Source organism: Argentina silus (genome assembly GCF_951799395.1).
Source record: "Argentina silus genome assembly, chromosome: 17".
Classification (NCBI taxonomy): Eukaryota; Metazoa; Chordata; class Actinopteri; order Argentiniformes; family Argentinidae; genus Argentina; species Argentina silus.
This window is the reverse complement of record NC_139671.1, coordinates 12,123,703-12,135,239: the sequence shown is the minus strand read 5'-3', so window position 1 is coordinate 12,135,239 and position 11,537 is coordinate 12,123,703. Positions and strand designations below refer to the sequence as shown.

The window sequence follows — 11,537 nt, the reverse complement described above, 5'->3', positions numbered from 1 at the left end:
TGTTGCAGGATGAACGAGGAGCAGATTGCCACGGTATGTGTGTCTGTGCTGAGGGCGCTGTCCTACCTCCACACACAAGGAGTCATCCACAGAGACATCAAGAGTGACTCCATCCTCCTCACCAGCGACGGCAGGGTAAGACAGGAACACCTGCAGTCTACACTCTTATCAAGCTGTCCCTGGTGTGACTGTGGCACAGGGGAGGCTGGCGGAGGGAGACATAATCAAGAGGTTCAGGCTGTAATGCATGGAAGGGAATGAGGAATGGTATCAACAACACGTGTGTGTTGTTACGTGTTTGATGCCATTCCTCGTTCAGTTCCACGCGTTACAATGAGCCTGTCCTCAGATGTCTCCCTCCGCCAGCCTCCCCTGCTATAGCATGGAGTACGGCATGACCACAGTGTTACAAAGACTCCCATCACCCACCAGGAAACCCTCATCAGAGTTACATGGGTTAATAATAGGGCCGTTAACGTGGGTTCAGCTGACTATTTGCGATTCTCTCTGTTTAGTTCAATGGGTTATCACTCTCACAGCCCGACCAAGCACTTTATGGCCTCTATTTCAGCTGGCGCAAAAACGGATGCAAGTCCAAATGCAGGTATATTGGCATATTTGTGTCGCCGGTAACAGGTGGAAATACCACCGTGCTGTAGCGGCGTCTCCCCGGCGCTCAGGTGGATGGCGTAGCGGTAAATAGAGGCGTGTTCATAACAATAAGCAGGCCGAGCGCCATCACGTGTGCTGAAAAATCGGGCCTTGAAAATCGTACTAATATTTCAGGCACAACCCTTAAGCGCCACCACCCCGCTTGCAGAGCCGGCATTTGTGTTAAGACTGTTTTTTTTATGCCATTAAAATATATCCCTATATCAGTACGACATTGTACTGTAACGCCAGATAACAGGGTAAAACTCCCCTTGGTCCCCTTTGTGACCTTGACACCCAACGACCCCGTTTCTCCCATTAGAGTGTCTCCAACCATCGTTGGAGTAGAATGATGTCCATTCTACTCCTTCTAATTCTATGTCTCCGTCACCCCACGGCTGTCCCAGCCCAGCACACACTGTGAACTCCTCTGCGAGAGCTACTCTGCTCGTCAAGAGCCACTGCAGGCCAGGAGAGGAGAGGAGAAACTCATCATCATCAATTAGCACATAGGCCCTAGTAATTAAAGCCTGCCTAATGCCTCCTAACGAGCTGATGAGACGTGATTAACGAATGGCTAATTAACTGCTAATATGCAGGATTAGTGTCTTCTATGACACCTCTTGATCCCCACTGGTCAATGTTCCTCCTAACGTGAAAGTGGTTTCAATGAACTAGAACGCCATTTAGGTCACATTTCCAAATATGACAGAAGTGTGAAAATGCAAGTCTGTCTCGTCTAGATTTACGAACAAACATGTCTTACACGTCCCACTTGTCTACTGGTGGGGAAATTCAATCAAGACAAATTGCTAATGTTCGGTACATATTTGCACATCAATACCGGATTGTTTTAGTATACATTTAGTCATGTATAAGAATGACCAGACATTAGATCATGTGTTGGTGTATCACCAAACCAAACATAATGTTGTCATTTCTTCCCCATCCAGATAAAACTGTCAGACTTTGGCTTCTGCGCCCAAGTGTCCAAAGAGGTGCCAAAGAGGAAGTCCCTGGTGGGCACGCCCTACTGGATGGCACCGGAGGTCATCTCCAGACTACCCTATGGCACGGAGGTGAGCACTGACACACACACACACGCATGTGCACACACCCACACATACACACATACACACACACACACAAACACACACACACACACACACACACACACACACACACACACACACACACACATGCACACACACATTACAGCAGCCATACCACCCTGCATCCCTCTGCTGGCTTATGTCTGAGACTAATTCAATTCCCAAAGTGATGTTATGACCCTCCACCCTGGTGGAGATGGCAACCATGACTCCTTCTCCCTGCTGTGACTCATTCTCCCTGCTGTGACTCCTTCTCCCTGCTGTGTGTGTACAGGTGGATATCTGGTCTCTAGGCATCATGGTTATTGAGATGGTCGATGGGGAGCCCCCCTACTTTAATGAGCCCCCCTTGCAGGCCATGAGGAGGATACGAGACAACCTGCCCCCACGGCTAAAAGAGTCCCACAAGGTGAGGGCACTGATGGGTTCATTGTATGTAATGATCCTGTGTATAGGTATGTAATGATCCTGTGTACAGGTATGTAATGATCCTGTGTACAGGTATGTATTGATCCTGTGTACAGGTATGTATTGATCCTGTGTACAGGTATGTAATGATCCTGTGTACAGGTGTGTATTGATCCTGTGTACAGGTATGTAATGATCCTGTGTACAGGTATGTATTGATCCTGTGTACAGGTATGTAATGATCCTGTGTACAGGTATGTAATGATCCTGTGTACAGGTATGTATTGATCCTGTGTACAGGTATGTATTGATGTGTCTCTCTTGGCCCTGTTGGACTCAGTCATTTGGTCTCAGTCATTTCAACGGGACAATCTACTGTATCTGTATCTTTTGATTGCATTCCTTTCTAAGTAAATATGATATAGATGACATGAAGGAATAGATGATTAAAGTTAGAGGTCCCTCTCTCTGTGTGTCCCTCCCTCCCAGGTGTCGTCGGTGCTGAGAGCGTTCCTGGACATGATGCTGGTGAGGGAACCGTCTCAGAGAGCTACAGCCCAGGAGCTGCTCCAACACCCCTTCCTCAAGCTCTCGGGCCCCCCCTCCTGCATCGTCCCCCTGATGAGGCACTACCGCCATCGCTGACCTTCCCCCACCAGGGCGGCACTCCCCTCACCCAGCCAAACATCCACAAATTGAGTGACTTGCCACTAAAATACACTCACACCTGTAACCGTGAAGTAGTTTAGCTAGAGGAATCTGTTTTTAAAAGAAAAGAGAAACCTGACATCTTCTATTTTGAAAATATAAAGTAAAACTGGAGTATAGGAGTCTTCTTCTTCCGTCTTCAGTGGCTGGCTTCTGGGGCGAGCCCCGAGCGCTTCACTAGGCAGTTAGACATCCAGTAGAAATCTGTATGGTCGGTCGTTCCGGTGCAGTTTTCTCTCATCCTAGGCTGTGAGTCCTGACTCCCTGTAGAGTTATAGTAGCCATCGACTAGAGCTTAGAAGGTGTGCGGTGAGCGGCTGAGACTGCCTGGCAGCCATGTTGAGGGACCCCTGTGACACGCCCACAGCCCCAGGCAAGAGCAGTAGATCACAGAGCAATCAGGAAGGAGAGGATGAATCTTTATGTGATGTCTGGGTCAGTGCGGTGTGGCTGTGTGGAACTCTGGCAGGACAGGCTGTTATCCTATAGGTGGAATAAACATCGCTCTTTTCACTTCTCTCTTCTCACACTAACAGTGAAAATGTATTTTAGAGAAATTGTAAGTTTTTCTGTACAGTTTTGATAATTTGCAGTATTTTATTGTGTCGTAACCATTGTGATATGGGCAGTATTAAATAGAACTCAGAGTTTCTGCAAAGATCTTTCCTACTGTTTATAATCCATTTTTTGATTAAGAATTTAAGAGATATCCCAAATAAACCAACCCCTAACTGTTACAAAAAATACTGAATATATTTATTATCAAACATTTGTAGACAGAACCTCCATTCAGTGTGGAAAAGGGTAATGCCAGAATTTTGTATGCTGTTTTAAAGTATTTATTTATTTTTTTGAATTGAAGGTTTATTTTTTGGTAGTGTGGCCTTTTTTGTTTTTGTTTTACATTTCTAACTATCAGCAGCCAGTGATATTGGTTATATCATACAAGCAATACCCCAAACTTATTAACATGCCATTTCCTGTATTTATAATCTTTATGATACTGTACTTATACAACACAACACATTTAAATATAGCACAGTTTGAATGGATTTGATGAAAAAAGACAAGCGTTTCTCCTGAACTAAACCATTTTTCTTTACATACAATATCAACATCATCATACTCCTATAAATTCTAAGGGCACTCATCCAAGACTCTGCTACAGCAATATCTGAGATGCAGCTTTTGACAGGCTGATAAAAGGTCTTGTTTTCTACTCACATCCTCACTGTCATCCCTTTCCTTATCCCACCCAGACACAGCCTATCACTGGGGCTGTGCTGCCATTCTCAGTGTCGGACTGGACCATGAGAGCAGTGTAATCCTGATTCCCATATCGTTTGTACCCATCATTCACTGTGATATGTAAATATGAACATGAGTGTGTGTGTGTGTGTGTGTGTGTGTGTGTGTGTGTGTGTGTGTGTGTGTGTGTGTGTGTGTGAGAGCGTGCGTGTGTGTATGTGAGTGTGCGTGTGTGCTGGCTTATCCTTGACTAATGTCAAGACTTGAATGAGTAATACTTATCTGTGGTGTTGCTTGTACAGTGATATTGCATGTGTGTTATCAGTGAAGCTGGTTTCAATTAAAAAAAATCCCATAAAAACATTGAAAAGTGTAGCATGGATTTTTCACACGCCGGCATCAACCAAGGGTCAAGGGTCGGAGAGTGTCAAAATAAGTGTAAAATTAAATCTAGTAAAAAAAGATGATTAAATCAGTACCCCCATAGAGTATTTAGTTCTATCTCAAACTATCTCAAATGGAATCGTGTTTTAATGCGAACTTCTGGCACTGGATTGTCCATAGTCCTCCCTCTGGTGAGAGGACTACGGATACATGAATCACATGACTTCAGTAATATATGAGGTTGTTTCTTTTTCTTTCCTTGAAGCCCTTTTCCTCAGAGGCACAATAATGGGATATTGATTTGGTTTGACCCAGGAGAATGAGACTCCTTTCTAAGAGGAAGATACCTTCACCACAGGGGCAGTAAATAAACCTGCAATAAACAAAACTACTTTGGCCAGTTTGGCTGTAGGCCTGTAAGGCTGAGTGGCGGAACCCACCCCACAAATCATTCCTTATCTATATTTAGTAGGCAGCAGGGTTGGGCTCAATTCGAATTTCAATTCAATATGCCACAAAGTGAATAGAAATTCAGTTTATCAATGGACAATTGGCCATTGTTTTCCATGAGGATTGTTTTCAATTTATTGTTATCTGGACTGAGTGAATTTGAATTAGAATTGACCCCAACTCTGGTGGGCAGGCTGGGGCATTTTCACAATATTTTAGGCCCATTCATGTCACCTATGCACCTGTGTTTCATTGTCCTTTTCACAGTAAGGGTGCAATATTAACCATTTCACACACACACTCTCTCTCTCTCTCTCTCTCTCTCTCACACACACACACACACACACACACACACACACACACACACACACATACACACAAACACAACAACAACCATAGGTAGACTATAACGCATGTTTTGTGCTTTACAGAACATCATATGAATGAGTGATGACGCTGTGTTACTGATGGTAGATAAAATCTAGCCCAAGATTTGTAGCTGTGCAGCGCAACTCGTCTGAGAAATGAACAGCAATGGACAGAACTAACGGCTTTGAGTTTGATGACTTGTGTCAGCAACGACATGATGTTTGAAATGTTCAAACAAAGAGGTGTGGGTGTCACGGATGCTCCATTTATTTTCAATTAGAGTTATATCGCGTTTCCTCTGACTGAAGAGTCAAACGGAGAGATCAATACTCTATCTGCGACTCGCCTCTGCCACGCCGAACCCGACAGGAACATCGATCACCCGGGTCTCGATCTCACGTCTCTGCCGCTCCCCTCGGCTCATACGCGCGGATAAGACTTATAATAAGACAAAGAATTTGAGTATCATCATAAATATAGCCCAACATTCGTTACATCTGTCATGTTTTTGCCAATATTCTGTTAGTAGCCTAATCTCTAAAAAGGTTTCTGAAACTAAGCCTATTACAATACAATAATGTATTATATTTGAGGGACGGATGAAAATAGTTGCAGTAGGCCTATTCGTGTCCATAAAAGGCCTCCGCCTACAACAGCCAATTGGATGAACGAGTTTGAAAGTAAGCTCATGCTATAGAGAAATTAAATTATGAATGAACTAAAACAGGGCCTGCGCATGTTAAGGATAACTCCTGTGAAATGTATTTCAGTGAACAGAATACTGCACATCAAAGTTTGCATCAGCATAGATTTTATGCATAGTCTTTCTGAAAATATTGCACATTTATATATTTTTTTTTATCTTAAATATCTTTACACTTTCACATTGATACACTTTCTTCTGACTTTCTGATATGAGATAAATTATTAAATATTTTCTTTGCAAGTTTTTACAGAACAGGATTTCCTTGTTTATCAGGTTTATTTACATATTTCATATTTTTCTTTATAAGTTCCATCAACTGGGATCTGGAAAAGGATCCGTCAAATCAATGTGAACACTGCAATTCTTTTTCATGATTCTGAAAGTTGTTGATAACACCTGCACACACCACAACACGGTCCACTTTCACCACTATGATTGCATTCAAAACAAGGAAAACTGGATTTCGAAAAAAATGGAAACTTCAGCCAAGCATTTAACTCTGGACCTGCGAGGTTCTTTTGTAGCGAATTTACAGAAACAACCGAGACATCAGGTGGAGAATGAGAACGCTCACGCTTGCTCAACGATTCTTGGATTTCTGGCCAAAAAAAAAACAATTAAACATTTCATACAGGACTGAACGCTAAATGTATACTGTAACTCAACATGTATTTCTCAACTGAATTTTCGCGTAAAACATTAACTTCAGTCAAAGCTTGATTTGTCACAGGCCTACACGAAAGTCCAAATGATGCGCGTATCTAGGATTCGGTCTCTGGAGTCCCCACTCTGCATATTGATATTTACGACAATGTTCATGTTGACTTTGGAGAGAGCTGGCACGTCGTTTAGTCGTTATAATGCGTCACGTGCTAATGTCCTTACATGTTCTTGTACATGGAGCGGTCTCTGGGGAGCTGTGGTACTTGGTGCGCAGTCAGTTTGAGGTGGAAGTGGTAGACGGATAGCGTGATGACGATGACCAGGGCGAGGATGAAGCCGAGGATGAGCGGAAGTGTTTCCTCCAGCTGTTCTCTCTGGTCCGTGATGCATTTATAGGCTGCGGGAGGATACAGAAACACACCAAATTAGCATTAACATTAAGGGTAAAAATCTCTATTTTTGTTGACTTTGAATGAAGTCAACTGTTACTGATGTCTTCATCTGTCAAATGAGCTCAACAGAGCATTCACACACATGCTTACATCCCCCCCTCTCTCTCTCTCTCTCTCGCGCACACACACACACACACACACACATATAATTCTGAGTAGTAACCTTCGAGAGTGAGTGAAAGTGAAAACACTGAATGACAACCTTATATAAAGTGTGAGAAGGGGACTTTTAACATATTCTTCATATTTTGTCATTTAAGGTTAAACTATTATGAGAAGCCTCTCCAAGGACAAGGTCAATGAACTCTATAGGTGAAGGGTACTGTAGCATAACGCAGTCCAGTTAAAGCAACCTAGAGCACTGAAGCACTGTCACTGAGGCACTGGCCTGGGGGGGGGGGGGGGGGGCACGTAAACTACAGCCATAAAACCTGCATTGAGGACAGGGATATAACTAGTCTCATAAAGTCCTAATGACCTCTCTCTCACTCTCTCTCTTTGCAGTCCTGCTCTACACACTGCAGCAATAACCCCCCAGAGAGAGGGAGAGAGGGAGAGAGATAGAGAGGGGGGGGGGGCAGCAGCAGTGAAAAGGCTATGATATAACTTCAACACTGCACCTGCTGCAACCTCATCATCATCATCATCATCATCATCATCATCACCATCACCATCATCACCATCATTGCTGCTATGTTGATGCCCGATCTCTCCCTAAGATGAACAACTCAATGCACAAGAGTTGATTTTATTGAGCTGGTGGTCGGAAGATGACAAATACTGTAAAGTTACCCTACTTCAGGCAGTGAACATGTCTGTAAGAGAATCATACCCTACCAGAGGTTTGAGTTTGGGTTAGGATGTGTCAAGGGGAGTTATTCTGTACATACCAGCGGAGGCTGGTGGAGGTAGATATCAGAGGGAGGGCTCATTGGAACGCTTGGAACGGAATGAGGAATGGTATCAAACACATATCAAACACATGTGTTTGATACCATTCCTCATTCCATTATATGCATTACTATGAGCCCATCGTCCGATTTCTACCTCCACCAGCCTCCCCTGGTGCATGCAGTGTTTATGCGGACTGGGTGAGTGCGACAGTAATCATGTACCTTCACTGAACATGAAGTCTGAGTGGATGTCGAAGGGTTGGATCTGGATGTCACTCATGGTGACAGTCACGCCCTTCTGGTGGTCACTGGAGATGAGTGTGAGTGTCTGCTGCGCCGCGCAAATATACGACTGACCAGCAGGGGTCACTAGGGCGGAAAGACGATGAGAGCTGGCAGTGTGCTTCCCAGCTTTAGAGAGAAATACAAGAAGATATAAATGAGGAGGATAACACACAGAGGTTCATAGAGGAACAAGGAATAAGACTCACTCTCTTTCTCTCTCGCACACACACCCACATAACCACACACACACACACACACACACACACACACACACACACACACACACACACACACACACACACACACACACACACACACACACATACACACACACACACACACACACACAATAATACACAAAGCTCTCATTTGGTTAGCTACATAATAAAATCGCCAAAACACACTCATCCACATGGACATAGATATGCGTAGAAATTAAATATTTTAGATGTAGGCCACAACATATCTGGAAAGTGTAAGAATAGTATATTCTTTTTGCGGACTCAAAATTCTTCAAAAGTTGAAATTTACATCAACAGCTCAGCAAAATAAAGATAATTTCAGTAATGGAAGCATAAGGGATAACCAATAGGAAGACACGGAAGATAGCCATTGAAAACTCACGAAGATGGTATCACGCAGGCGAAATACAATAACAATAATTATCTATGGGCATTCATTTCCTCGTCGAATTACCAATATTTTTTACAGCTACTTTTACAACTTCCAATCACAGGATTAGCCTTATGGTAGCCTAATTCGCCTTGAATTTCACCATGATGTAAAACACATTACATTTTATTCATCATTACTTAACCATCCGTGGGGAATTACAATCACGGCATTATGCTTCAAAATAAACCATAAATGAATAGTAGGCTAATAACTGAAATTACTTGAATTAATTATAAGCAAAGGAAAATGGATACAAATGTATTCGTAATTATTATCATTGTATTGTTATCATCAATAATGTAAAAAGATTATTATTATTATTATTATTATTATTATTATTATTATTATTATTATTATTATTATACACCTAATCGAAAAACCATAGCAAAATCTTAATATAGACACTTAGGCTCGGGTGCAGTTGGCCTACCCCCCAAAACACTACCTACGAAAACCGTGGTAAATTAACTAAACCTAAACTAACTATGAATCCTCATTCTCATAGTGCCACAGAGAGCAAAAATAACAGAAAATGTGGGATATACTCACGGTTGTACGCGTTGATGAAATGCGTTGTCTCAGAGGTGTCATAAACGAGTTGGACCTTACTAATCTTCCACACCTCATTGGCCTTGTCACGGATTTCCTATACAACACACACACACACACACACACACACACACACACACACACACACACACACACACACACACACACACACACACACGGTGTTATTCCCTGGCTTTCCATGAAGAGGGATTTCTTACGATATCATCAACAGCATAAAAATTAAGCTTCGTGCGTAGGCGTTCTTATCCAAACAGATTTGTACAAGAATCCCAGGCGGATAAATGCTCTTTTAATGAATTCGTGCAGCCTAATTGCAGGGATTCGCCGTGTCTCGCCCACCTTATTGAAGTAGATGCGGAGTGTGTAGGCGTTATTCTGCCAAGAGATGTGGATCTCCGCGTCCTTGCTCCCGCACTGTCCCTCGATCTCCGCGCCCCGAGGCAGCGACACAGACGCCGTCTCCGTGATCAGCTAAAAGAAAGGAAAAGCTCGTCAACATGAGATAACTGATGCGTAATTGCCATTATCATCCACCTGTTCCATTATCAAGGCTATAGCCTATCACGATAACTTGTATCACTCTAGGCTGTTGCTGGTATAGTCGTTTTCTGAAAGTTCAGCATTTTGCGCTCACACCTCGGACTATATTGGAGTTGTTACGCGTAAATCAGATATTTCCAGCCCTATATCCTCGTAAATAGACAGTAAAGGACAGTTGAGATTTGACAGGTTGTGTTAACCCCCCCCCCCCCCCCCCCCCACCACCACCTCCCCCTACCCAAACACACGCCAGATACACACACCAAATAACGGAGTCCTGTCTTACATCTATTCCATTGAGCGCGAGAACGTCGAACGGTACAAGGAACCGAACGGCGAATTCCACCATCAGGCATGTCGTCCCGTTCTCCCGAACTACGAAGATGTCTTTGTCCGGGTTGGTGGAGAGACCGGATAGGTTCTCTCCCTCCTGCTCCGCCAAAACCGTGAACCGAGCAAGGATGCCTGCCAACGGGGAGTTTGGGTCAGGAGATAAAATAAGAATATAATAGAATAGACAATTATAGAATAGAATAGAATAGACAAGAAAATAATACAGTAATACTTTATTGCCAATCAACGATAGCTGGAACTTTAGTGCCACAAGCGGGTACAGAAAGGACAATCTCTGCATGCATGCAAACATGCAGAATCAGCAAAACGAAGACTCCGAGTAGGATACACAGAAGTTCTTTCCCCTCAAAAGTCATGGGTGGGAGCGATACATGGCGAACATATCATCTTAGTTCATCTTTTCAATTTTAAATGATGACACCCACTGAATAAACAGTATTATCTCCCAATATGCATAACATAAAACAGATCATATGATTGCCTTTAACAGCGAGCCTTAAACACTAGCATGATTGATAATTATATTTCTTATGACACTTTTCTCAAAGCGTTTCACTGTAGGCTACATGGCATTCAGAACAGACGTAGGAGATATGACTAGCTATACGCACAAACTCAACAGGAATATATTCCACACACAAAGACACACAATAGGCATAGACACACTGACTGCAGTGTGGAGTCACGACCGAAATATCGCATGCAACACACACACACACACCACACACCCGGGGCTTACCAAACACACACAGCAGAACTCCAGTGCTGTCCAAGGTCCTGAAACCGAGCCGCTCCATTGCAATGGTTATGGGTGCTAAAATAGCTAACTGACGGGTAGCCTGTGAAGTGAACCCGTGTAGAGAGAGATACAGAGATAGCGCGAGCGTGCGAGCGAGAAAGAGAGAGAGAGAGAGAGAGAGAGAGAGAGAGAGAGAGAGAGAGAGAGAGAGAGAGAGAGAGAGAGAGGGATGCCGCTGCTCAGCGTCCACGAGTCACGCTCAGATCATCGCGAATGCAGCAAATTTCCAGGTGGACGTGAGATAGCGTCCGGTTTGCACTGCATTAGCAG

At 43.5% G+C, this 11,537-nt stretch overlaps 2 protein-coding genes across 2 annotated transcripts in view; one reads left to right on the top strand and one right to left on the bottom strand.

Moving 5' to 3' along the window:
* The window catches only part of pak5 (p21 protein (Cdc42/Rac)-activated kinase 5), a gene marked incomplete at both ends in the record, with an annotated part of 31,890 nt that extends 29,074 nt beyond the window's left edge, over window positions 1-2,816 (top strand). Inside the window, 4 exons of the mRNA XM_083688590.1 lie at window positions 9-135; window positions 1,605-1,730; window positions 2,038-2,172; window positions 2,661-2,816. Of these exons, the coding sequence (XP_083544716.1) occupies window positions 9-135; window positions 1,605-1,730; window positions 2,038-2,172; window positions 2,661-2,816 (544 nt within the window). The remainder of the gene's footprint in view (window positions 1-8; window positions 136-1,604; window positions 1,731-2,037; window positions 2,173-2,660) is intronic.
* A 4,101-nt stretch (window positions 2,817-6,917) lies between these two features.
* lamp5 (lysosomal associated membrane protein family member 5) lies at window positions 6,918-11,265 on the bottom strand (the record flags this gene model as incomplete). Its single annotated transcript, XM_083688486.1, has 6 exons — window positions 6,918-7,096; window positions 8,267-8,455; window positions 9,554-9,650; window positions 9,914-10,045; window positions 10,401-10,579; window positions 11,208-11,265. The coding sequence occupies 6 exons, from the start codon at window positions 11,263-11,265 to the stop codon at window positions 6,918-6,920; spliced, it is 834 nt and encodes a 277-aa protein (XP_083544612.1).
* Window positions 11,266-11,537: the final 272 nt, after the last annotated feature.